At 43.4% G+C, this 25,696-nt stretch overlaps 2 protein-coding genes across 7 annotated transcripts in view; one reads left to right on the plus strand and one right to left on the minus strand.

The window, feature by feature from the left end:
* The window catches only part of USP30 (ubiquitin specific peptidase 30), an 88,251-nt gene extending 70,073 nt beyond the window's left edge, over positions 1-18,178 (plus strand). For 4 of the 5 annotated variants that reach the window (XM_035257504.3, XM_078337206.1, XM_078337207.1 and 1 more), the window contains 9 exons: positions 1,704-1,802; positions 2,399-2,444; positions 3,531-3,625; positions 11,342-11,401; positions 11,887-11,973; positions 12,761-12,841; positions 12,938-13,208; positions 15,082-15,202; positions 15,802-18,178. In XM_035257504.3, coding sequence (XP_035113395.1) covers positions 1,704-1,802; positions 2,399-2,444; positions 3,531-3,625; positions 11,342-11,401; positions 11,887-11,973; positions 12,761-12,841; positions 12,938-13,208; positions 15,082-15,202; positions 15,802-16,066 — 1,125 coding nt within the window. In that variant the 3' untranslated portion in view covers positions 16,067-18,178. The remainder of the gene's footprint in view (positions 1-1,703; positions 1,803-2,398; positions 2,445-3,530; positions 3,626-11,341; positions 11,402-11,886; positions 11,974-12,760; positions 12,842-12,937; positions 13,209-15,081; positions 15,203-15,801) is intronic. The other variant, XM_009004566.5, reaches the window with a different exon arrangement.
* A 157-nt stretch (positions 18,179-18,335) lies between these two features.
* Positions 18,336-23,815, minus strand: ALKBH2 (alkB homolog 2, alpha-ketoglutarate dependent dioxygenase). Of its 2 annotated transcripts, XM_002752977.6 has the most exons (4): positions 23,587-23,815; positions 22,865-23,151; positions 20,477-20,675; positions 18,336-18,659 (listed from the first exon to the last, which is right to left on the minus strand). In XM_002752977.6, exons 2-4 carry the CDS (start codon positions 23,142-23,144, stop codon positions 18,353-18,355), a joined length of 786 nt encoding a protein of 261 aa, XP_002753023.1. In that variant the 5' UTR covers positions 23,145-23,151; positions 23,587-23,815; the 3' UTR covers positions 18,336-18,352. The 2 variants fall into 2 exon arrangements, with proteins under 2 accessions (XP_002753023.1, XP_009002815.1); XM_009004567.6 differs by lacking the exon at positions 20,477-20,675.
* Positions 23,816-25,696: the final 1,881 nt, after the last annotated feature.

The raw sequence follows: 25,696 nt of genomic DNA on the forward strand, positions 1-25,696 counted from the left end.
TTCCAGACAGAGGAAGAAGCTAGGGTGGAAGTCTGGAGATGGTTATAAAGCTGCCACCTATGGAGAATGGCAGGGAGGCCAGGGTTGGGGGGTGGCGGCAGAGGAGAGGGACTGTAGAAAGTTGGCAGGGAGCAGAGTGTGCAGGGACTGGGAGGCCATGGGCAGTTTCAGATTCTATTGTGTGTGCAGCAGGGAATCACTAGAGGCCTTTGAACTGGGGACTAGTTTGATCTGACTTGTTAGAAAAGGAAGGCTGGAGGGGTAAGAATGCAAGCTGCGAAGAGAGGTGGGAGGCTGCTGCGGTTATCTGGCTGAGATGGCTCGGCTCTGACTGGGGTTGAGGCAGGGGAGCTGAGAGGCCTCAGGAATTTAGGGCATATTTTGGAGGAGGGGCCTTTGCTGAATTGGCTGGGGGTGGGCTGGTTTCAGAGGGGTGGAGGCAGCTTTGGATAGTTGGTTGGGGAGAATGCCCTGTGTAGGAGCTCTTTGTCAGAGACCTGAAGGACAGGAGGTAGCTGTGTGAAGGTCTGAGCACAGCCCGAAATGGGAATAAGCTGGATGTGTCCAAGGAACACAAAAGAGGCCAGGGGCGAGGGCATTGTGAATGTTGGGGGCTTTGTAGGCCAGATAAGAGTGGTAGGTTTTACTCTAAGTAGAAGCCATTGGAAAGTTAAAAGCAGAAGAGTAAAGCTATCTGCCTTTTAAAGCACTGCTCTGGTGGCGGTGTGGGGGGCTCCAAGAGGTGAAGCAGAGGGCCTGTGTTGTGATCCTGTTACTCTCGGAAGAGTAAGGGGTGGCTTGGGTTTTTGGGGACAGGGCTATTTGAGTTGATCCTTGTAGAGTAGTTCCATGCCATTGGATCCAGCAATCCCACTGCTGGGTACAAATGGAAATAATTAAAAGCGGGACTCAAGAAGATATTTATATACTCAGGTTCATAGCAGCATATTCGCAATAGCCAAGAGGTAAAAGCACCCCAAGTGTTCATCAGCGGATAAGCAGGTAAATAAAATTTTCATGCAATGAATTATTATTCAGCCTTAGAAAGGAAGGAAATTCTGCCGTATGCTACAGCATGGGTGCAGCTTGACGATATTGTGCCAAGGAAAATAAGCCAGTTCCAAAGATAAACACTGTATGATTCCACTTGTATGAGGTTCCTACAGTAGGCAGATTCCTAGAGACAGACTGAATGGTAGGTGCCGAGGCAGGGGAAGGGGAAATGAAGAGTTAGTGTTTAACGTGTGGCATTTCCGCTGAGGAAGATGAAAAAGTGCTGAAGATGGATGGCAGTGGGGATTGCATAACATGAATGTATGTAATGCCACAGAATCATTTATGTAAAAATGGTTAAGGTGATAGATTTTATGATATGTGTATTTTACCACAATTAACAGAAAGCATAATCTTTTGAAGTCAAGTGGAGCGGAGGTCAGGACTGTCTCAGTGAAACAGGACGGTCTCGGATATTGCTGGCATGAAGGCAGCCATCTGGCTTTTTCTCCTCTCTGCTCCTGGACCTCTTGGTTGAGGGTCATTACTCGTGACAGTGTCTAGGACATAACTGTTTTCCTTTAATGAGCTGAGCCTTGAGAAGGTAGAAAGCAAATTCTACCCACATTCGCTATAGGGCGTCTGCTGACAGGGATGGTTCTGATCTTGCCTCACCCGGCTTCTCTAAAGAATGCTTTGCCCTTTGACAGGATGCTCACGAATTATTCCATGTCATTACCTCATCATTGGAAGATGAGCGAGACCGCCAGCCTCGGGTCACACATTTGTTTGATGTGCATTCCCTGGAGGTAAACCATTAACATTTCCAACATGTTCTGTGCAGCTTGTGCATATTAATAAGTTAGGAGAGGCAAATGTAATCTTTGTACAACTTTAAACTCAAAAGTAAGATTCAGTAAAAATCAGTGGTGGGAGTAAGGCCAGGGGAGGGTCTTAAACTACACGCTCTGCAGTTGGTGACTCTGATTAGGGGTGTCAAGACTCTTCCAAATGATTCATTGCTGCAATTTGTGTTGGCTTTGAGAAGAAAAAATGTATTATTTTTTTCTTATTTAATACAGGGGAACAAGGGCCATAGGAATGCTAAATGAGCCCTCATTTCCCTGTAACTGAGTAAATATCAGGGGAGTAGGTAAAAGTTAACCAGTAAAGATGAAAATATTCTGGAGAGAGGAAATATGTTTCTGTGGCAATCGATGAAGAAATATGCATAGTATCCAGGCAGGTAGGCTAATTGGGGCTACCTTTAGAAACCTGAGCTTTGTTAAAAGTTGATTTTTAGTGGTGTAATCAACACAGAAACTTGTAAGATGTAGGGGTGGGCTGAGGGTGGTAAAAGGGATTATAGTAGGATTTTCAGTCTGTTTTTTTTTTTCCCCTACAGCAGCAGTCAGAAATAACTCCCAAACAAATTACCTGCCGCACAAGAGGTAGCCGTTTTCCATTGAAATATAACACATAAAACGTGTACTTTTAAGATATGATCATACTTTGCTTGTTTTAAAAATATTTTTTTTCTGGTGACATACAGGCCAGCTTGAAATGTGATGTACTTGCAAAGGAACTTGTATTTTGGAAACAGCTTTTCATGATTCTCTTGGTGTTCCCTTGTACCCCAGCCTAGCTTATTTTTCTCAAACTGGCTTATTTGTACTTCACATAAGGGCTTACTTTTTACCTTTTCAAATTGATCCTGGGAAGAACGTAATAAGCTGATGAATCTGTCGTATCCTCAGCATTTCCAGTGTTGCCAAATTTTACTGCATATTACCACAGTCATTCTTAGAAGGAAATTGTTTTCTTAAGACTTAAACAATACAATTAGCCTATCAATTCCTCTGTGTAGTAATAGGAATAAATATTTTCTGAGCCCATGCTGTTTGCCAGACATTGCATTATCTCATTTAAGCTTTGTTAAACAACTCTACAAAGTTGATGATACTGGAGACAAGGGGATAATAACTATCCCAATTTTCTGCAAACTGAGGCTTGCAGAGATTAAAGGCATTCCCAGGTCAGGTAGCGAATAAGAAGCAGAGCCAGAGCTGATCCCTGGGCTGCCTGACTCCAGAGCCGGGTTTTTCACTGTGTTCTTTCCACTAAGCCCCATTTTAGCCAAAGAAAGACCCAGTTATTCAGAACTTGCTTATTCTGATTATTTCAGAAGATTTTATCTCACTTTATGGAATGTTCACTGGTGGTTTCCTTCTTTTGACATCTCAAACATTTTAAGAATGTGTTTGTAAAAAGACATTATTAACCTAAATTCCTTTTTTTAAATGTGGCTCTACCCATTATTCAGAAACCACATGTAAAGATAAATCTGCGAAAATTATCCTATGAAGGAATGGGATGTCTTTTGGATGAAAGTCAATGAGGAAAGCTATTTCAATGTACTTTTCAAGAACGTTTTTTCTCCAGAGGGGGTTTCTACCGCATACTAGAAAGGAAAGTGAATGTTGAGCGTGGTGCCAAAGAGCTAAAAGTAACATATCAAAAGACTTTTTGCATTCCAGGGTCACCTCACCCCACATCCAATCACTGGAAGTCTCAACATCCTTTTCATGGAAGACTCACTAGTAATATGATCTGCAAACACTGTGAACACCAGGTAAATACAATACAACACTTGATATTGCCGGGCAAGGTTTTCCAAAAGTTAGGATTCTTAAAAGGACCTAGAGAGTGAGCTGACATTGGTCACCGGTGTTGGCGACTACCTGGCCTCTGCACACTGGTGGGTGGACTGACTGCCCCACTTTGGTCAGTGTCAACATGGCATTTGATCCTCAGATGGCATCTTCTGCACCAAGAACAGACCCACTGCGGATTGGCAAGGTCTTGAGTCTTGTGGTTGAGTCTGTGCTCATGGTTGCACACAGTAGATTCTAGGGCTGGTTTTTTCCCCTTTGCTTTTGAGGTTTTAAAATAACTTTTTGTTTTATGTTCTGTGCAGCTTGGGCATATTTGTTGAAAATTTCCAACATCATACAAAAATAGAGAATGGTACAACTATCACCCCAATTCATTTTATTTTATTTTATTTTTCACAGCCATTACTGACTCTGGGATCGGTCAACTTTATAACATTTTCATGCCCCCTAAAAAAACTCCATACTTATTAGCAGTTTCTCCCCATTCTTTCCATCCCCCTGTTCCTTGTCAACCATGAATCTACCTCTGTCTCTATGGATTTACATATTCAGGATACTTCATATAAATGGAATCATGTAATGTATGGCCTTTTGTGTCTTGCTTCTTTTAGTTAGCATAATATTTCCAAGATTATTCCATATTGTGGTATGAATTAGTACTTTGTTCCTTTTATTACCAAATAATATTGCATTATATGGATCTACAGCAGTTTTTTTTTTTTTTTTTTTTTGATCTACAGAATTCTTATCCATTCATCAGATGATAGGCATTTGGATTGTGTTTTTTTTTTTTTTTTTTTTTTTCGAGACGGAGTTTTGCTCTTGTTACCCAGGCTGGAGTGCAATGGCACAATCTCGGCTCACTGCAACCTCCGCCTCCTGGGTTCAAGTAATTCTCTGGCCTCAGCCTCCCGAGTAGCTGGAACTACAGGCGCGTGCCACCATGCCCAGCTAATTTTTGTATTTTTAGTAGAGATGGGGTTTCACCATGTTGACCAGGATGGTCTTGATCTCTTGACCTCGTGATCCACCTGCCTTGGCCTCCCGAAGTGCTGGGATTATAGGCATGAGCCACCGCGCCCGGCCCAGGCATTTGGATTGTTAACACTTTTTGGCTATTATGAATAATGTTGCTGTGAAATTTACATACAAGTTTTTGTGTGGACGTGTATGTTCATTTCAACTGGGTGTATACCTCAGAGTAGAATTGCTAGCTTTTATGGTAACTCTGTTTAACCTTTTGAGGAACTGCCAGACTGTTTTCCAAAGTGGCTATGACATTTTACATTCCCACCTGCAGCATATGAAAGGTTTCAATTTCTCCACAGCCTCACCTGCACTTGTACTCTCTGACATTTTGGTTCTAGCCCTCCGACTGAGTGCAATGAGTGCAAAGTAGTATCTCGTTGTGGCTTTTCCTCGAGCTTTATTGAGCTCTAATCAACAACAAAAATTGTATATATTTAGGGTGTACAAAGTGATGATTTGACATATGTATGCACTGTGAAATGACTACAATCAATCTAAAGCTAATTAACATACCCATCACCTCACACGTTATGTGATTGTGTGTGCACGTGTGCCTGTGCCCATGTGTGGTGAGAATACTCAGGATCTACTCTCTTAGCATATTTCAAGAATACAAAACAGTATTATTAACTGTAGTCACCGTGCTGTACGTTAACTTCCTAGAACTTACTCATCTTATAACTGAAGGTTTGCATATTTGAGCAACATCTCCCCACATCCCCGGCCCCTGGCAGCCACCATCTACTCTGCTTCTGTGAGTTTGGCTTTTCTAGATTTCATATAGGTATGAAATCAGGCAGTGTTTCTCTTTCTATGTTTGGCTTATTTCACACAGTAGATGTCCTCCATGTTCATCCATGTTGTCACAGATGGTAGGACTTCCTTTTTGATGGCTGAATATTTCATTATTCGTGTTTACCACATTTTCTCATTCATCTGTCTGTGGACATTCCATATCTTGGCTCTAGTGAATAATGCTACAGTGATCATTGTTTTGTAGATTTGATCTTTGAGATCCTGATTTAATTTCCTTTGGATATATACTTAGGAGTGGTATTGTTAGTTCATATAGTAATTCTATGCTTAACTTTTTGAGGAACCTCCATACTGTTTTCCATTTACATTCCCACCAACAGTGTGCAAGAGTTGCCTTCTCTTCACACCCATGCCAACACTTGTTACGTGCTGGGGTTTTTTTTTGTTTTTTGTTTTTTGTTTTTTTTTTTGAGATGGAGTCTCACTCTGTGGCACCCAGGCTGGAGTGCAGGAGCGCCATCTTGGCTCACTGCAACCTCTGCCTCCTGGGTTCAAGGTTCAAGTGATTCTCCCTCCTTGGTCTCCCAGTAGCTGGGATTACAGGCCCCCACCAACACGCCTAGCTAATCTTTTGTATTTTTAGTAGAGACAGGGTTTCACCATGTTGACTGGGCTAGTCTTGAACTCTTGACCTCAGGTGATCTACCTGTCTCGGCATCTCAAAGTGCTGGGATTATAGGCATGAGCCATCGTGCCAGGCACATGCTGTCTTTTTGGTAATAGCCATCCTATTGTGTGAGGTGATAGCTCTTTGTGGTTTTATTTGCATTTCCTTATGATTAGTCCCTTTTCACATACTTGCTGGCCATTTGTATGTCTTTTTTGGAAAGTGTCTATTCAGGTCCTTTGCCCATTTTTTAATCATGTTTTTTTTTTGTGTTTTGTTTTTTGTTTTTTTGCTGTTGGCCCATATGAATTCCTTCTATATTTTGGATATTAATACCTTATCAGATATATGGTTTGTTAATATTTTCTCCCATTCCATATGTTGCTTTTTCATTTTGCTGATTGTTTCCTTTGCTGTGTCATTGCAGTTCTGAGTGGCATTACCTTGAAGACTAATATGTTGAATGGTTTTTTTAAAAATAAGCTTCATATATTAAAAGATATGTAAGATATGTTAAGGAACTGTAATCTGTAAGTTGACTATTCATCTTTTTTTCTTGCATTTTATTTGTTTTGATATTATTGTAAGTGGAATTAACATTTTTTAATTTTCAAATTGTTTGCCACTAGTATGTAGACATACAGTTGTTTATGTATTGACCTTATATCTTGAGATATTGTAAACATTAGTTATTTCTAGAAGCTGTAGACGTTTTATTATGTATTCTTAGCATTCTCTGTGTATGTAAACAGTCATGTTCCTTATGAATGGAAATAGTTTTAGTTCTTCCTTTCCAGTCCAGTCTTTATTCCTTTTTTTTTTTTCTTTGCCTTATTTTCCTGGCTGAGACTTCTGGTACAAAGTTAAATAAGAGTGATGATAGCAGACATCTTTGCTTTGTTACAAATCTTCTGAAGCAAGTATTTGGTGTTTCATAATTAAGTATGATATTAGCTTTAGGTTTTAGTATACACCTTTGTCATACTGAGAAAGTTCCCTTCTGTTCCTCGTTTGCTAATAATTTTTGTAATAGTGATTGAATTTTGTCATGCTTTTTCTGCATCTATTGAGATAATCATATTTGATTCTCTTCTTCTGTTAACATGGTGAATTACAGTGATTGATTTTTCTCATGTTAAACCAGCCTTTTATTTCCAGGATAAACCTGACTTGATCGTGATGCTTTGTTCTTTTTATATATTATTGAATTTGATTTGCTAATATTTCCTAAAGGATATTAGTATCTATGTTTATGAGGAATGTTGTTCTTACACCTTCTTTTCTTGTGATGTCTTTGTCAGGCTTTGTTATAAGGATTATACTAGCCTCATGAAATAGGCTGGAAAATGTTCCCTCCTCTGTTTACTGAAAGATTTTGTTTAATATTGGTATTATTTCTTCCCTAAGTGTTTGCTAAAATGTTTTTCTTTAGCTGTATTTCTGCTATTTTTTTAAGCTTTATTTTTGAATACAAGCATATGTATTATGATGAGGTGACTCATCGTGTCATGATAAATTGTCCCTCTTCATCTCTGCTAAGACTCCTTTACTTGAAATCTATTTAAATGATTCATTTTTAATCTAGCTAATGTTTATTTGGTAATTTCTTTCTGTTATTTTTGGCCTTTGTATGTAAAGTGTGGCTTTGTAGACAGCAGATAATGGGTCTTGCTTTTTATCCAGCTTGACAATCTTTCAGTTGGAATGTTTAGTCCATTTACATTTAATTTAAGTATTGATATAGTTAGATTTAGGTCTGCCATTTTACCATTTGTTTTCTGTTTGTCTTACATATTTTCTTGTTCCTGTATTCCTCCTTCACTGGCTTCTTTCAGGTTAATTAAATGCTTTTTAGTATTCCGTTTTAATACGTTTGTTGGCCTTTTAGCTTTACTCTTAAGTGTTTGTGTGTGTGTGATTACCTTATGCAATTTTACCTTATCACATTCTATTTAGAGTTAATGTTATACTTCATGTAAAATATTGGAATATTACAAAAGTATAGTTCTGTTACCCTAGCCTTTGTGCTATTGTACGTATATTATAAACCCCACAATACTGTGTCATGGTTTTTGCTTTAAACAGTTATGTGTGTTTATTTCATTTTCTTTGACTATATAGTCGGAAGTGGTATTGCTAGTTCATATAGTTCTGTTCTTAACTTTTTGAAGGACCTCCATACCATTTCCCATAGTAGTTGCACCAGCTGTGTGCAGTGGCTCATGCCTGTAATCCCAGCACTTTGGGAGGCTGAGGTGGGTGGATCACAAGGTCAGGAGTTCAAGACCAGCCTGGCCAACATGGTGAAACCCCATCTCTACTCAAAATACAAAAATTAGCCGGTCATGGTGGCACACACCTGTAATCCCAGCTACTCGGGAGGCTGAGCAGGAGAATGGCTTGAACCTGGGAGGCAGAGGTTGTGGTGAGCTGAGATCAAGCCACTGGACTCCAGCCTGGGCAACAGAGTGAGACGCTGTCTCAAACAACAACAAAAAAATAGTTGCACCAATTTACATTCCCAACAAGAGTGTGCAAGTTACCTTCTATTAAAGAAATTAATAGAAAAAACTATATTTATCACTTTCGTTCTCAGTCTTTCTTGTAGATCAAAATTCATTTTATGTTTTTTTCCCTTTCAGCCTAAAAACATCCTTTTAAAACATTTCCTATATGTGGACTGGTGACAGATAAACTTAGATTTCATTTACATGAAAATTTTTGTTCTGCCTTCATTTTAAGGATAGTACTGCTGAATATAGAACTTTGGGTTGACAGTGGTGCCATTGTTTTTCTTTGGTTTATTTTAAATTCATCACTTTAAGGACATTGTTCTATTGTCTTCTGGCCTCCGTTTTTTCAGTCAGTGTTATTTATATCATTCTTTTTTATGTGAAGTCTCATTTCTTTTTCTTCTGCTAACACTGCTTACAAGATTTTCTCTTTATTTTTATTCATGCTGTGCATAGATGTGGTTTTCTTTGTATTTATCTTGTTTGGGGTTTGCTGAGTTTCTTAAATCTGTACTATTTTTTTTAACCAACTTTGAAAATTCTTGGCCATTATTTTTTAACAAAGATTTAATGACCATTTTTCACTTGCTAGTTTACTTAATGTGGCTGCATGGGTCACTGAGGTCTTGTTCAATTTTCTTCAGTCTTTTTCTGTGTGTTCTTTAGATCATTTCTATTGACTTATCTTCATGTTCACTGTTCACTGATACTGATTTTTTTCTTTTTTTTTTTGAGATAGGGTCTTAGCTCTGTCACCCAAGCTGGAGTGCAATCAGCTCACTGCAGCCTCAACCTCCCAAGCTCAAGTCATCTTCCCACCTTAGCCCCCTGAGCAGCTGGGACTACAAGAGTGTGTCACCACACCCAGCTGATTTTTAAAAAAATTTTTGTGGAAACAGTGTCTCGCTGTGTTGCTCAAGTTGGTCCTGAACTCCTGGGCTCAAGCACTCCTCCCACTTCAGCCTCCCAAAGTGTTGGGATTATAAATGTGAGCCACCATGCCTGGCCTGATTCTTTTTTCATCTCCAATCTCTGCCTATGCAAATTTTACATTGTAGTCATTATTGTTTTTAGTTATAGAATTTCCATTTCCTTTTTTTAATAGTTTCCATTGTTGTTCTGAGATTGTCAATTTGTTCATTCATTGTCACTGTATATTTTCCTTTACATCTTTGAGCATATTTATGATACATCTGTGAGGTCCTTGTGTGCCGACTTCTTTGTATTTTGTCTTTAGTAATTTTTTATTGTGTTCTTAACATCATAGTAGAGACAGAGAGAGTAGGGATTCTGTTCATTTCTCTGAAGAAAAATTACTTTTCTTCTGGCCTGCAGTTAACCCAGCTGGGCTCAAACTCAACTCTGTCTCCCTACATGGGGCAGCAAAACCTCTGCTCAGTTTTTTTAGCTTCCAGCTGCTACTTTTTGCCAGGCTCCCTGGAGTTTCCACCTGTGCATGTGTGGTTCAGGGATCAGCCCTGGAACTGAATAGAGTTTAGGTATAAACTGTGGGGTTCATCCCCTCTATGTCTCCTTTCTTCCTGGGATTTCCCTTGGTCTCTGCACCAGCCCTGATTCTTGAACTCTGTCTTCTGACCATTCAGTTCTGTAGGATGCTGCTTTTTTGCCACCCAGTACCACATCAACTGGGAAAAAAGCTACAAACACACATATCTCATCCATGGAGTTTCGTTTTTCCAAGAGTTGACTTCTTTTCCATTTCTGCCTGCTTTTGGTAGCTCTCCATTCATTCACATAGTCTTGGTCCAGACTTTACAATTGTTATCTCAAGGAATGTTAATCTACCCAAGCACCTCTGCCATCAGCACCTCTGCCATCACCAAAAGCAGGAGCTCTCTCCCCCTACTCCATCATCTGCTTTTTTGCAATGAATCATGTAACATGAACATCTTTCCACATGGTCATATGTTCTGCATTTTGTTTAACATGGTGTTTCATTCTGTGGACATGCTCTAATTTATTAAATCATTCACTAGAAGTTTCACCTGCAGTCACTTGCTGCATAGTGATGTTTTGGTCAATGACAAACCACATATATGATGGTGGTCTCATAAGATTATAATACTTTATTTTTACGGTACCTTTTCTATGTTTTGATACACAGATACTGCCCTTACAGTTGCTTACAGCATTCAGTACGGTATCATGTTGTAAGGTTTGTGGCCTAGGAGCAGTAGCTAAACCATATAGCCTAGGTGTGTAGTAGGATGCAACATCTAGGTGTTCGTAACTGCGTTCTGTGATGACAAAATGATGAATGACAGTTGATGAAATGTGTCATTAACACAATGACACAATGACGAAATTGCCCAAGGATGCATTTCTCAGAATGTATCCCCATTGTTAAGTGATGCTGACTGTATTCAGATTTTTGCTATTATAAATAATGTTGATTAATATCCTTGTAGTTATGCCCAGGGTTATTTCCTTAAAATAAAATCCCAAAATTATTGCTGGGTCAGATATTTAATCTTTCAGTTGTTCCACGTAATTCTTTAGTATTATTGTACCTCTTATGTTTACGAGGTTGTTTTTAATAGAATTTGATTCTAATATAATAGAATTCCATTTTACCATGTTAACGTTGGCCATCTGAATATTAAACTGTTTCATAGTCATATCTTCCATCTTTAAAACTTTGAATTAAACCTAAATCTTTTATGGATTTTCTGCAATATTTGTTTCAGAGTCCTGTTCGATTTGATACCTTCGATAGCCTTTCACTAAGTATTCCAGCTGCCACATGGGTAGGTACTGATTTATGGTCTATTTGGAGTCTGTTTCAAAGACATTTCAACTTGAAAGGGCTTTGAGGCACTTTCTGTGGCTCAGGCACTATGTGTTATTCAGATACATGGTTGGTTGAACCCATCTTAACTTTAATATGTGGCATGATTATGGGAGAGAGGAAGATGAATGGTTTTTATTTTGCTCCAGACATTTTGGCTTTTTTAATACACACACACACTAACCTCAAATTCAGAGATGCCTAAAACAGCATGGAAGTCCACAAGTTTGTCCAGTTACATCCTCATGCTCTAGACTCTGTTAGTAGTAGCAGTCCAGGATGCTTTGAGCCTCACATTTGTCCAGGAGACATCCAGTTGTGACTATAAAACTTCATTGCCTGCTTACATCAAAATAAAGCTCTGGTCTTCTCACTGCCATCTGTTAATAGTTTCAGTATAGCTGTCCTTTGAATTATAGTAATTTTCTTCCTCTCATGCTGTAGGGTCACCCATTGACCCTGGACCACTGCCTTCACCACTTCATCTCATCAGAATCAGTGCGGGATGTTGTGTGTGACAACTGTACAAAGGTATGCATTTAACCCCAAATGTCATCCCCCAGCTGGCCTGTGTCTGCTGATGTAGCGCTGTCATACCAGTGACCCTGAGCTCTTCTGACTATACCCAGTGGGTCTTTTCAGCCACTTCTATTTCTCCCTAACTTGGTTTGGACTTTGGTAGCCCATGGACCAAATCTCTTTCCCAGATGAGTTTTGTTTCATGCACAGTGTTTAAAGAATAAACTTTAGCCAGGCATGGTGGCATGCACCTGTAATCCCCACTACTCGAGGGGCTGAGGCAGAAGAATCTCTTGAACCCAGGAGGTGGGGGCTGCACTGAGCCAGGATCATGCCATTGCACTCCAACCTGGGCAGCAGAGTGAGACTCCATTTCAAAAAAAAAAAAAGAATAAACTTAACTGTCACCCTGAGATGAGACACACCCTTTCCAATTTGCTGCAGCTGCCTCCAATCCCATTTGTTTTACACCTTCCTTTTCACCTGTGCCCCTGCCTGACTCCCCCCAGTAGCTGAGTTTCCCCTCTGACTCAAGAGGAGCTGTATGGAACAGAATTTATGAAAACAGAGACCAGAATAGATGGCATGCAAGTGTCAGAGCTTCAGTGTTCACTCTTCATGTTCTCTTCCCTCCAATGTTTCTGTTATTTAATGACCCTAATCACTGGGCAGCTGAGTTCATTTCAGCAGGCAGCAGTCAAGTGCCAATTGTGTGCCATTATAACGCCACCGTGGTCTGCAGCTCTCCATAGCTGTGCTATTTTAGGCATTTCTGCAAAGCATGTTTCTTTTATTTCAGATTGAAGCCAAGGGAACATTGAACGGGGAAAAGGTAGAACACCAGAGGACTACTTTTGTTAAACAGTTAAAACTAGGGAAGGTGAGCCCACACCACACCCTGTTGGCTTTGTTTTGAGGACTCCCCATGTCCTGCCCTGAAACGACTCGGTTCTCCTGGTTTCTCTTCCACCCGCAGCTCCCTCAGTGTCTGTGCATCCACCTACAGCGGCTGAGCTGGTCCAGCCACGGCACGCCTCTGAAGAGGCATGAGCACGTGCAGTTCAATGAGTTCCTGATGATGGACATTTACAAGTACCACCTCCTTGGACATAAACCCAGTCAACACAACCCTAAACTAAACAAGAAACCAGGGCCTACCCCGGAACCCAGTGAATACAACCCTAAACTGAACAAGAACCCAGGGCCTACACTGGAGCTGCAGGACGGGCCGGCAGCACCCACACCAGGTGTGTGCATGAGCAGCTGATGCAGCAGGAATTTTCAGCACAGAGAAAAGCAGTTTGGCATCAACACCTTCTGGGTCCCTTATGTCATGAGCACAAGGCTTGTACAATGGTTGTTTAAATTCTTGAGAACAGCAGGATTGAGGGTGGAAGAAGGAAGGTTTCTTAGAAGAGGTTAAAATTATGTAGTAGTGTGATGTATCATTTTTGAAACCATATTCCAAATGAAAAAGTACAGAGAGAAACGCTTAAAATTGCAGCCTTGCCTTCCGATCTTTCCACTAAATGATATAATCATTGGCTCACATCATTCCAGTGAATCTTTTTCTTTTTCCTTTTGTAGTTGTGTCATTTCCTGTCAGTACAGGAAATGTGGGGAGGACAGGTTCTGGCTAAAGATCACTGAGTCTCTTCTGTGGGTTGAAATGGCTACTTTAATGAATTCTGTATCTGATTCCGTGACTGCCCTCAGCTGAGGTATCAGTTAAGCCAGGTAGCTCTTATCACCCTTGATCTTACTGACAACAATGTGGAGGCTCCACGGCGTTGGATGATTGGTCCAAGGGCAAACTCCACACGGGAGAACTGGCCCTAGAATGGAGTGTTGGGCCGTCTTCTAAAGGTGTCTCATGTGACACATTGAGTTCTTTAGAGTTAGAGATGAGGAAAACCCACTCACTTTAAGGGCTCACAGCCTGAACTCAGCACCTGCCTAATGCCCCCAGTTGGGTCAGGATCGTCTCATCCTGACCTCGTACTTTCCTATTATCCAGTTCCTTACTGCTTTTGTTCTTTTTGTGCATGGCCTGACACCTCATCATGTCAGGGAGACCTCTTTCTCGTGTTTTCCTCTTTCTCGTCAAGTCACTAGATTAACATCAGAAAGAGATGAGGTAGGGAGCAGACTCAGGCTCAGTCCTAAGCCCTGGTTTTAAATCAAAGACCTCAAAAGACCTCTTCACCCCAGCTTCCCCCTCTCCTGGGCTGGGGTGCAGGTTTACTAATGTTGAGAGCATGCTGGCTGTGGTTAAAGATGCCAGCAGTAGGGCCAGTCGTGGTGGCTCACAGCTGTAATCCCAGCACTTTGGGAGACTGAGGTGGGAAGATTGCTTGAACCCAGAAGTTTGAGGCTGCAGTGAGTTGTGATCATGCCACTGTGTTCCAGCTTGGGCAATGGAGCAAGATCCTGTCTCAAAAAAAAAAAAGTTATCAGTAAACTACTTGGTACATAAAGGCCTCCAAAAGTGACACTTGAAAGGAAAAGACATGTAAATATGGCCTCATTTATCTATACCCATAAACATGTATTAATGCTGTTATGTGTTGGTGTTCATTAGAAGCTGACAGAATTAAAATAGGATGCTTAGATCAACTTGGAGGGGTTTTGCCTCTCAGGGGACATTGGGCAATGTCTGGTAACATTTTTGGTTGTCACTACACTGGGGGAGGGATGCTACTGGTGTCTAGTGGGTAGAGGCCAGAGATGCCGTTCAACATCCTGCACACAGGACAAAGAGTAATCCAGCCAAAACCGTCATTGTGCCACTGTTGAGAAACCTTGTTGAAAGCCAGTAAATTAGCTACTGATTAACTTTGATACATGCCATTAGCAAACAGGGCTAGGGAGCTCAAAGATCCCAGGCTAGCCATAAACCTGGAGCTAGATACGTTTTTCCTATTTGGGACCGAGACAGATTATCCCTATTTGGGATTAAGGATAAAGGGTAGATTATTTTATGAATCTCTATAATACCAAATGAAATACATTTTTTTCTTTATAGTGTTATGGGGAATTAACTTTCAAGGTAGTCAAAACCAGGCTTTGTTTACAGAGCCACTGCTAATTTTTATTGACGCAGACCTTTTTCTCTTGCAGTTCTGAATCAGCCAGGGGCCCCCAAAACACAGATTTTTATGAATGGCACTTGCTCCCCATCTTTATTGCCAACGCTGTCAGCGCCGATGCCCTTCCCTCTCCCCATTGTTCCCGACTACAGGTGAGCTGCCCTTTACAAGCCCCATCTTAGAGCTACCACTGCTCTTAGCTTCTAAAATTAGCTTTTCACAGAAACGAATTTAGGAAAATGTAGAGGTTTATTTTTCATTTTAAGGTTAAGTTTCACGATTACACATTCCTATTTATTTTTGTCCAAAATGGAAATCACTTTTAAACTAAGAATTTTTGAAGTACATAAAATTTACATATGCATATGTATGTGTGTATATATGTGTGTATGTATAAAATATAAAGAAAATTTAAAATTTCTTGGGATACCACCTAGAGATAGCCAATTAAACAGGTAGGGTCATGCACTATATAAAGTCATATGTGGGATGTGAACACACATACATACAGTATAAACACACTCATTTCATACAGACATCCACATATACAATATATATATATATACTCATTGAATGGACATACTGCCATGCCAGTAAATACGGATCTGTATTTTAATAGTTGCGTAGCATTAGGTGGTATGGACTTACCATTGTATTGATGTCCTTTTTAACGTTAGGATTCTTTTGTTTTTGCCTATAAAGTCTTTTTTGTTAAAATTGTAAACCCCTGACATGTGTTCCTGTCGTTCAGCTCCTCCACATACCTCTTCCGGCTGATGGCAGTTGTCGTCCACCATGGAGACATGCACTCTGGACACTTTGTCACTTACCGACGGTCCCCACCTTCAGCCAGGAACCCTCTCTCAACCAGCAACCAGTGGCTGTGGGTCTCCGATGACACTGTCCGAAAGGCCAGCCTGCAGGAGGTCCTGTCCTCCAGCGCCTACCTGCTGTTCTATGAGCGCGTCCTTTCCAGGATGCAGCACCAGAGCCAGGAGTACAAGTCTGAAGAATGACTGCTCTCCTGTGAGGCTAGAGCCGATGGCTCTGTCTCACTGTCCTGGAAAAGTAAAACTTACTGAGTGTGCAAGCAGCCCCACTAGAGCCTTCCAGCCTTCTGGTGTGTTCTAAGAGCAGGCTCCACCTGGGAGCCAGCCCCAATTCATACCAAATCAGGCTCCCTGAACAACTCTGTTCATGTGTGTACACGGTTAAGAAAGCATTCGTTATGTCTAGAGTGTCTTTACTCATCTGATACAGGTAATTTAAAAAATTCAGATTCTTGAAGCTGCTCTTTTCATATTGTAATGTCAGTTGTTCTCAGAGGGGAGGTACCTTTGTCTAATCCTCCCACATTTCCACATAGATCTTTTATTTTTAATAATCAGGCCCATTCAAAATTGACAAGAATTAGTGAAATTATTAAAGGCAAAAATTTAGAAGAAAAAGTGCCTTTCACTTTCGATTGCTTTTGTAACACGTCCATTCTGAAATATTCCTTCCAGGTCACTCAAAGGACAGCAAGAGAACAGGTCAAAGTTGCCTAGAGAACACCTTCCTTTTTCTATGCCTTTTCTAACCTTTCCATTCTTTCTATGGAGTCAAGGTTCATCTGCCAAATCTGCCCCCTGGGGAAACTCTTTCACTACTTTGCCAGTTATAAGTGAAAAGCTTACTTGTTGCTTTTATCTTTTGTATGTTGGACTGAGATTTTTTTATAGTGTATTATAAAACTGAATAGCCAGAACTGAGCAGTATCTTTGGAACACCTGATTCCTCTGCTGTGGAAAACTCTTTCTAACACAAGGATCCACTGTGGATGGTTACTTTCATCTGTTTATTTATTGCCATGCAGAGCTCTTAAGGTTTACGGGTAGGAGCTTGGGGCTGTATAAAAAGACAATCCCTGCCCCGAGTTGACAGCTGGCTTAGGAAGGAAGGGCTGACCATGGGGCTGCAGTCTCCATGGACCTCAGTTTCTTCATTTGTGAAGTGAAGGGTTAGAGTTGACGACCAGCCCTTTCCACAGAAGAAAGCAGCTTTTGACTTTTCAACACATAACTCCAGCTGACATCTAGTATTGTCATGTCCATATTCCAAATTTATTCCTTTCCAGCTTTTCAACATGTAACTCCAGCTGACATCTAGTATTGTCACGTCCATATTCTAAATTTATTCATTTCCAGTAGCCTAATACAAAGAGTATGTATTGAGCACTTTCTTCCCTTTTCAGGTAAGTCTCTGAATGCAGCCCAGGGCCAAAGGAATTTTGATAACACAATAGTACCTATGTTTTAAGCTAGATTTTTAATTAAAAAAGAAAATGGGTGCCAAATTCAAACCGACTCATCAGAGTTCAGATTTGGAATCAGACATATCCAAAAGGTCCCCTGAGATAAGGCTAAGACCTGTGCTTCCTCGGCTGGGGGCGAGCTGGCAGACGCACCAAACAGTGCCTTGGCAGCAGCTCATGGTGCAGGAAGCCCTGGTGATCACTTGTCTGCTGGGTCCAGACGACACCCTGAGGACTCAGGAACTCTTGCTCTCAACAGAATAGACTATGTAGGCTCTCCAGGCCCTGGGCGTCAAGGTGGAAGGGGCAGCTTGAACTATGTGTCCGTTCTGCACTTGCCCATCGCAGACCTTGGCTTTGATATTGAAATGAACGCACCTGTTTTACCCAAGTCTGGTGGAACAAATGCCCAATCATGTGACCTTAAAGTATACTGCAAAGCTGTAGCTTTAAGTGATTGCTGTTCTGCCACTGCTAACTCTTTGAAATCTACCATTAAAGAAAAGATGGAGAAAAGGAGCTGAGCCTTGGAACATACAGTTGTAAGCAGATCTTTCTTTGCTCAGAGGCCAGGGTTTCAGCCAAGGCTGTAAATGTGAACATCTGTGCAAAGTCTTTTAACTTGACTTCTTTTGTAAATTATTAGGCATTAAGTAGCAGCCCAATAATCTAAAGATTTCTAGTTTTAAGTTATTTTCAAAGTAAGTAGTTCTTTTGGGGAAAACCTAAGTTAAACTAGTAGTTTTTGCCATAACTGCTGACATATGTATTTGCTAAAGGTACTTTTGTATCTGCTGTGTATTATAGCAATAAAATAATCATTTTGTTAGGAAAAGAATCATGTGGTTTTCTTTTGTAATGCACTGATCTGCTACAAACATCATCTTTCTGAATTCTGCAGTTAACATAAATGCTTTAAACCTTTCTGTTCCCTGTTGGTAAAGGAAATGCCAGCTCCCTCTTGGAGTCAAGAGAGAGAGAAGAGAAAAGAGAACTGTTAAAAACGTTTTTATTTTTTAGTAAGCAAAATTTTACGAAACGTCAGATTGACCCGTGGAGCCAGAACCTTCTTTCTCACGGGAAGACTGTGGTACCAGTGCGTGTTGGTTGGGTGGTTCATCATGAGTAAGCTCCCGTGGGCCAGCGGCAGCCTGACCACCGCCACCCACCTCGAGGGGCTTTTCCCACGGGAATCCTTATGCCGGAAGACGAAGTCTCTGCAGGCACCGAAGGAGACAGAGGCGATGGGGCTCCCAGGGGCCAGTTCTCTTTCATCGTCTCGGTGTTCCCCGATGTGGTCACAGCCATCTTTATACCTGCAACGAGAAAAGAAGCCCAGTGCATGAAAACCACCATCTCCTGAAGCGCCTGCACTGCCAGCCCTCTTTTGCTCACAGTGTGAAACTGCTCTGTGCACAGCTGTCTGTGTCGTGTTTCTGCGAGGGCCTGAGGTCCACAGCGGGCTCTCAGATGAGCCAACCCTGATGGGGTTTGCTGACCTATTTGTTCATGTGACTTATTTATTATTTATTTATGAGACAAGGTCTCGCTCTGTCACCCAGGCTGAAGGGCAGTGGCACACTCATAGCTGACTGCAGCCTTGACCTCCTGAGCTCAAGTGATCCTCCCACCTCAGCCTCCGAAGTAGTTGGGGCTAAAGGTACGTACCACCCCACCTAGCTAATTTTTTTCTTTTCTAGAAACAGGATTTTGCCATGTTACCCAGGCTGGTCTCCAACACAGGCTCAAGCGATTCACTGTCCTTGGCCTCCCAAAGTGTTGGGATTACAGGCATGAGCCACCATGCCTGACCAGTTCATGTGCTTTAAAACTGAAAACACCCTCTCAGCAAACTGACACAAGAACAGAAAACCAAATACCATGTTCTCGCTCATGGGCAGGTGTTGAACAATGAGAACACATGAGCACAGGGAGGGGAACATCACACACTGGGGTCTGTTGGAGGGTGGCTAAGGGAGGGACAGCGGGGAGGTGGGGAGGGTAGGGAGGGATAACACGGGGAGAAACGCCAGATATAGGTGATGGGGGATGGAGGCAGCAAACCACCTTGCCATGTATGTACCTATGCAACAATCCTGCATAATCTGCACACGTACCCCAGAACCTAAAGTACAAAATAAATAAATAATTAAAAAATTTTTTTTAAACCCTGAAAACACCCAAAGCCAAAATCACATCTTACTGTAGCCTCCCGGCTGATCTATGTAAGCCTTTATCACATGATTTCGCCCTGCATTTAAAGGCCACATTCCTTGCACGGTCTGGCCCGTGCCCACCTCTGAGCTCATGCCATCTCCTTTTTTCCCTCATTCACTGCTTTCCGGCCATCCCAGCGGGATTTCTGCTTCACAGACACTCCAGAATCCCTCTGCTCTTCCTCCAGATGTCTGTGTCTGGTACTCTCCATTTAGTTTCCAGCTCAAACGCACTGCCTCAGCCCTCCTCTAACCACTCCATCTAAAGTGACCTTCCCTTAAACCCACCCAGGGTTCTCCACTTGGGTGATTCTGTCCCAGAGCACAGGTATTTGGGGTGGGGAATGCTACTGGCATTTAGTGGATGGAGGCCAGGGATGTGCTCAACATCCTGCAAGGCACAGGTCAGCCCCAACAACAAAGAATGACTGGGCCCCAGATGTCCACAGTGCTGCCACTGAGAAACCTTGCCCTAAACACAAACCTCTCAGCCATTCTCAGTGAAACTGGCCTGTTAAATGTTTTGTAAGATGGTTATCGCTGTCTGAAACTGTCTAGGGTCAGGCATGGTGGCTCACGCCTTTAATCCCAGCACTTTGGGAGGCCAAGGTGGGAGGATACATGAGCCCAGGAGTTTGAGACCAAGCCTGGGCAACACAGAAAAACCCTGTCTCAAAAAAAAAGAAAAGAAAAGAAAAAAAGAGAAGAAGAAAGTGTCTCGTTTGACTGTATGTTCAGGAGTTAATCACTTCCTACTCCAGGAAGACCGATGCTGGCGCTGTTCCAGTCCTAGAGCCCAGGTGCACTAAGAATGATGTGTACCAATGAACCAAATAGGTAGAAGCCTAAACACTTCCTTTTGGAGGAGACAGAAGCCTTGAAACATTGAGTCCACTAAACAGACAGGGTGTCGTCACCTGTTGACAAGCACAAAGTTGAAGGTCTGTCCAGTCACCACAGAGACACGATCCCGGATGCGCTCTAGAACTGGGATCCACGGCTTTGGAGACAGCGTGAGGCCTGAGAATGTGTAGGTCAGCCCAGCATCGCCGTACGTTGCCTGCTTCCTGGGCACATTGTGCCACTTCCCGAACACCTGGATCCTGGTCAGCACCCCTGGGCAGAGGAAACATGGCAGTTCCTTTCCTCCCGACACCCCCTCCAGCAATCCAGTGTCCCACACACATGATCCCTGGGTATTGCACTAAGACAGCAATAACATTTCTTTGTCATTCCATGCATTTTCTTTTTTTTTTGAGACAGTCTCGCTTTGTCACCAGGCTGAAGTGCAATGGTGCAATCTTGGCTCACTGCAACCTCCGCCTCCTGGGTTCAAGTGATTCTCCTGCCTCAGCCTCCTGAGTAGCTGGGATTACAGGTGCGCACCACCACCATGCCTGGCTAATTTTTGTGTTTTTAGTAGAGACGGGGTTTCACCAGGTTGGTCAGGCTGGTCTCAAACTCCTGACCTCATGATCCACCTGCCTCAGCCTCTGAAAGTGCTTGGGATTATAGGCGTGAGCCACTGCACCGCGCCTTTCCATGTAATTTAAACCCCTCCTTAATCATCATTTTGGCTTGCCCCAAATTTTCTTTTGTTTTGAGACAGGGTCTCCCTGTGTCACCCAGGCTCGAGTGTGGTGGCACAATCTCAGCTCACTGCAACCTCCACCTCCCGGGCTCCAGCAGTCTTCCCGCCTCAGCCTCCTGAATAGCTGGGACCACAGGGGCATGCCACCATGCCTAGCTAACTTTTTTTGTGGACACAGGGTTTTACCATGTTGCCTAGGCTGGTCTTGAACTCCTGGGCTCAAGTGGTCCACCCACCTCGGTCTCCCAAAGTGCTGGGATTACAGGTGTGCACCACTGCGCCCAGCCAATTGCCCCAAACACTCATGTAAGAACAGTGAGTCTTATCCTATCAGTAGGGAAACATGGTCCTCGGCTATTGTTTTAGTGAACACTGTAACTTAACTACCTTAACTACACTAAGAGCAGAATAAAGAGTCTGAAATTGGAGACAATAAAGTCAGTTTATAGGCTAGGATGATTTTGCCAGCTCTGGGGACTAAGGGGGTATGGTCCCATTAAAGATGGGGCTCACATAGCTGGGGTCTCTTATGGGCATTTCTTTTTTTAAAGAGATGGTGAGCCAGCCATGCTGGCTCATGCATGTAGTCCCAGCACTTTGAGAGGCAAAGGCAGGAGGACCACTCAAGACCAGGAATTCAGTTAACAGCCTGAGTAACACAGTGAGGCCTACAAATAAGTTAAAAATTATCTAGGCTTGGTGGTATAGGCCTGTGGTCCCAGCTACTTAGGATGCTGAGGCGGTCAAGGCTGCAGTGAGCCAGGGCTGTGCCCCTGCCCTCCAGCCTGGGCGATAGAGACCCTGTCTCAAGGCATAAAAGAATAAAGCGACGAGGGGTCTTGCTATGTTGCCCAGGCTGGACTTAAACCCCTGGCTTCAAGTGATCCTCCTGCCTCAGCCTCCAGAGTAGCTGGGATTACAGGTGTGTGCCACCATGCTTAGCTAATTTTTTTTTTTTTAGTAGAATTGTATTTTAGGGGTTTCACCATGTTGGCCAGGCTGGTCTGGAACTCCTGACCTCGAATGATTCACCTGCTCAGCCTCCCAAAGTGCTGGGATTGCAGATGTGAGCCACTATGCCCTGCCTCCTGTGGGCTTTTCTATGCCTCTCTGCCAGGTCCCTGTGTCCTCATTACAAGGTACAGCCGTGGTTCTCAACATCTGCTCCCCAGGCCAGCGGCACCAGCAGCACCTGGACTCTCCTTAGAAACTAAGCCACAGGGGTGGGGCCCAGCAATCCAAGTCCTGCCAACAGCAAGTCCACCGGGTGATGCTGAGAACCATTGGCGTAGAGAAATTACCTGGTTATTTTCTATCTCTCCTGAGACCAGTGATTCGCAACCCTGACTGCCCATGAGAATCACCTGCACACTTTTTAAAAACACGAATAGTCAGCCTGCACTTGCAGCAGTTCTGTAGAACCCAGCACGTTTTTTCACTTTGCTTTGTAAATTTTTCCAGAAGATGCTTATCAGTAGCCAAATGGAGATCCACCTGAGTCATCTATCAGCTCCCAGTGGACAGGCAAATCCAGTTTTTTTCAAGTTTATGTCCTAAGCACCTAAGGGGCTTAGCCCAGAGGTGCTCAAAGAATATTGGTTGAATCCATTAGTGAACCCATCAGTGAATAACAGATCCTGAATTCAGATTTCTCCAAACATATGATCATTAATTGCACCAAACAAGCCCTCAATACACACACCCCTCTGCTTACCTGTAAAATATTCTACTTCTTTCTCCAACTCTTGGAAAATCTCATCTGCCTCAGCTTTGCCAAACAGCACTGTGTAACTGCAGTCCAGGCCCTCCGCCCGAATGTACCGCCAGCTGGGGCCTGTGGAGTGGCCTCCATTCCCCGGGGCCTCTCTCCTGGGCCTCTTCCTTGTGCTTTCTTGGTCTCCTCCCAACACAAGGGGCTCTTCTCCAGGTTCCTCTTGCTCCTCCCGCTTCCTCAAAAGGCCCCCTTGAGCCCCTTTCACCAGGAATCTATCCATCCAGTCCCTACAGGAAAGAAGGGACGTCAGTGGTAAGGCCAAGACAGAGATTGCTCAAGTTCTGTCCTCCGTGCAAAATCTGTTTGTCCAAGGGGTCTCGCAGCAACATTCCTAGTTCTACGTTTTCATTTTAAAGTTTAAAACCACGTCCTAGAAAGGAAGCCGGAAGGGACCCTCGGGACAATCTGATCCAGAGTTTCCCACGACCACCCGTGCATTAGAATCAGCTGGCTTGCTTGCAGAAAGCCAGAGCTCCGCACTCCACGCCCAAGCACCTGAATTGTTAAAGAACTCCCCGGGAATTCGCAAGCCACAGCTAAACATAGAAACTACAATCCAAGTCCTCATTTTTCAGAAGGGGGAAATGCTGCTCAGAGAAGTAAAGGAGTTTGCCCAAAGTCAACCGGTTACCCCTTATAAGAAGGAGGGACCCGTAACTGACCTCGCGGCCCCCACCAGTGTTAAAATAGGTCAGTCTCGTGATGCTCAAACGGAGACGATTCAGAAAGGAGACGCAAAGCGGTAAACACGGGTAAACCGCACGCCAAATTCTGATATTACTTCAACAGGTCCGGGGGTGGAAATGGCGAGAGTCCTCTAGAATCTCAGCCTCTGCGCAACTCGGAATCCCACAGACCCCTGGGGGCGGGTAAGACGCGACCCCTGGAATCGGCCGCGTCATTTCCGGAGCGCGCTGGGAACTGCAGGCATGGGCTCGAAGCCAGCAGCCAGACGGCCCTCTGGCGCCACCTGCCGGCCTTCGCCGGGCGTGGCAAGCACTGCGGCGTTCCGGTTGATCATCTGCTCGGCCACTGTTGAGGATCACCGCTGAAGTGAGAACTGTGGTTTGGTGTCATGTCTTTCTGGGGGTTACTTTGGTGTCCGGAAAGGACGTTGGGCCACCTGTATATTGTCGCGAGTGGGAGCACGAGTTCTGCAGTCGGACCTCGTAGCTTCCATTTCTATCTCCTCCGCCCTGCCTGTGTGGGCTCCCACAGGTCAGCTCACCTCTCTGGGGTTGAGTTGCCTCATCTGTGAGTGGGAGCTACAGCACCCATGTCATGAGAGCGCCTGAGGAGACTACAGGATGCTCTGACCTCTAAATAGACGTCAGTTCCATTATTGCTCCTGTTTTTTGAAACAGGATCTCATTCTGTTGCCCAAGCTGGAATGCAATGGCGTGATCGTGGCTCACTGAAGCCTTGAGCTCCTGAGTTCAAGCGATCCTCCCGTCTCAGCCTCTGGAGTAGCTGAGACTATAGGCACACCCCACCCCACCCAGCTAATTTTTTTTTAATAGAGATGGGGTCTTGCTATGTTGCCCAGCTATGTTCCTTTCTATTACTGGTTTTAAACTCCTGGTCTCAAGTGATCCTCCCACCTGGGCCTCCCAAATTGTTGGGATTACAAGCATGAGCCACCATGACCGGCTCCTAATTTTTACTTACTCTCTGTCTCTCCTCCTCTCGTCCCTCAATGGAACATAAGCTCCATGCAGTTGGAGGCTTTGTTTTGACAGGTTCTGACAAATGTACAGTATTGTATGATCACCACCACAATCAAGATCTAGGACAGTTCCATCCCTCCATAAAACTGCTCAGGCCTCTTATCAGCTTGCCCCATCAGCCAGCATCAGCAACCACTGATCTGTCTTCTCTCCCTATAGTTTTGCCTTTTCCAGAATTTCATATATGTGGAATTGCTATGGTTTGAATATTTGTCCTTCCAAAATACATGCTGAAATTTAATCCCCACTGTGGCACTATTGAGAGATGGGGCCTTTAAGAGGTGATTGGGACATGAGGGATTACCATGGGAGTGGGACTGGAGGCTTTATAAAAGGAAAGAGAGACCTGAGCTAGCACACTCAGGCCCCTCGTGATGCGATGCCCTGCATGGCTCCAGGACTTAGCAGGGTCCCCACCAGCAAGAAGGTTTTCACCAGATGCAAACCCTCAAACTCAGCCCTCTCAGCCTCTATGAGAAATACATTCCTTTTGTCAGTAAATTACCTGGTTTCAGGTATTCTAAGAAACGGAAAACACACTGAGACAAGAATCCTAAAATATATATAGCATTTGTGTAAGTAACTTCTTTCACTTAAGCATATTGCTTTTAATATTTACCTTTTTTTTTTTTTTTGAGACAAGATCTGGCTCTATTGCTCAGGCTGGAGTACAGTCGCATGATCTCAGTTCACTGCAACCTCCACTTTCCAGGCTCAAGCGATCCTCTCACCTCAGCCTCCCAAGCAGCTGGATCTACAGGCATGCACCACTATACCCAGTTAATTTCTGTATTTTTTGTAGAGATGGGGTTTTGCCATGTTGCCCAGGCTGGTCTGCCTTGTCTTCAGCTGGTGAGCTGAAGCAATCTGCCTGCCTTGGCCTCCCAAAGTGTTGAGCCACTGTGCCCGGCCGTATACCCACTTTTGTATCACTTGTTTGTTCCTTTCTATTACTGGTATAGTCAGGATGCCCCACGGAAGTGGGTCCCACGTTAGGGTTGTTCGCCAGTTTTAGGCTACTATGAGCGAAATCCCTGTAAACATT

Source organism: Callithrix jacchus, chromosome 9 (genome assembly GCF_049354715.1).
Source record: "Callithrix jacchus isolate 240 chromosome 9, calJac240_pri, whole genome shotgun sequence".
NCBI lineage: Eukaryota > Metazoa > Chordata > Mammalia > Primates > Cebidae > Callithrix > Callithrix jacchus.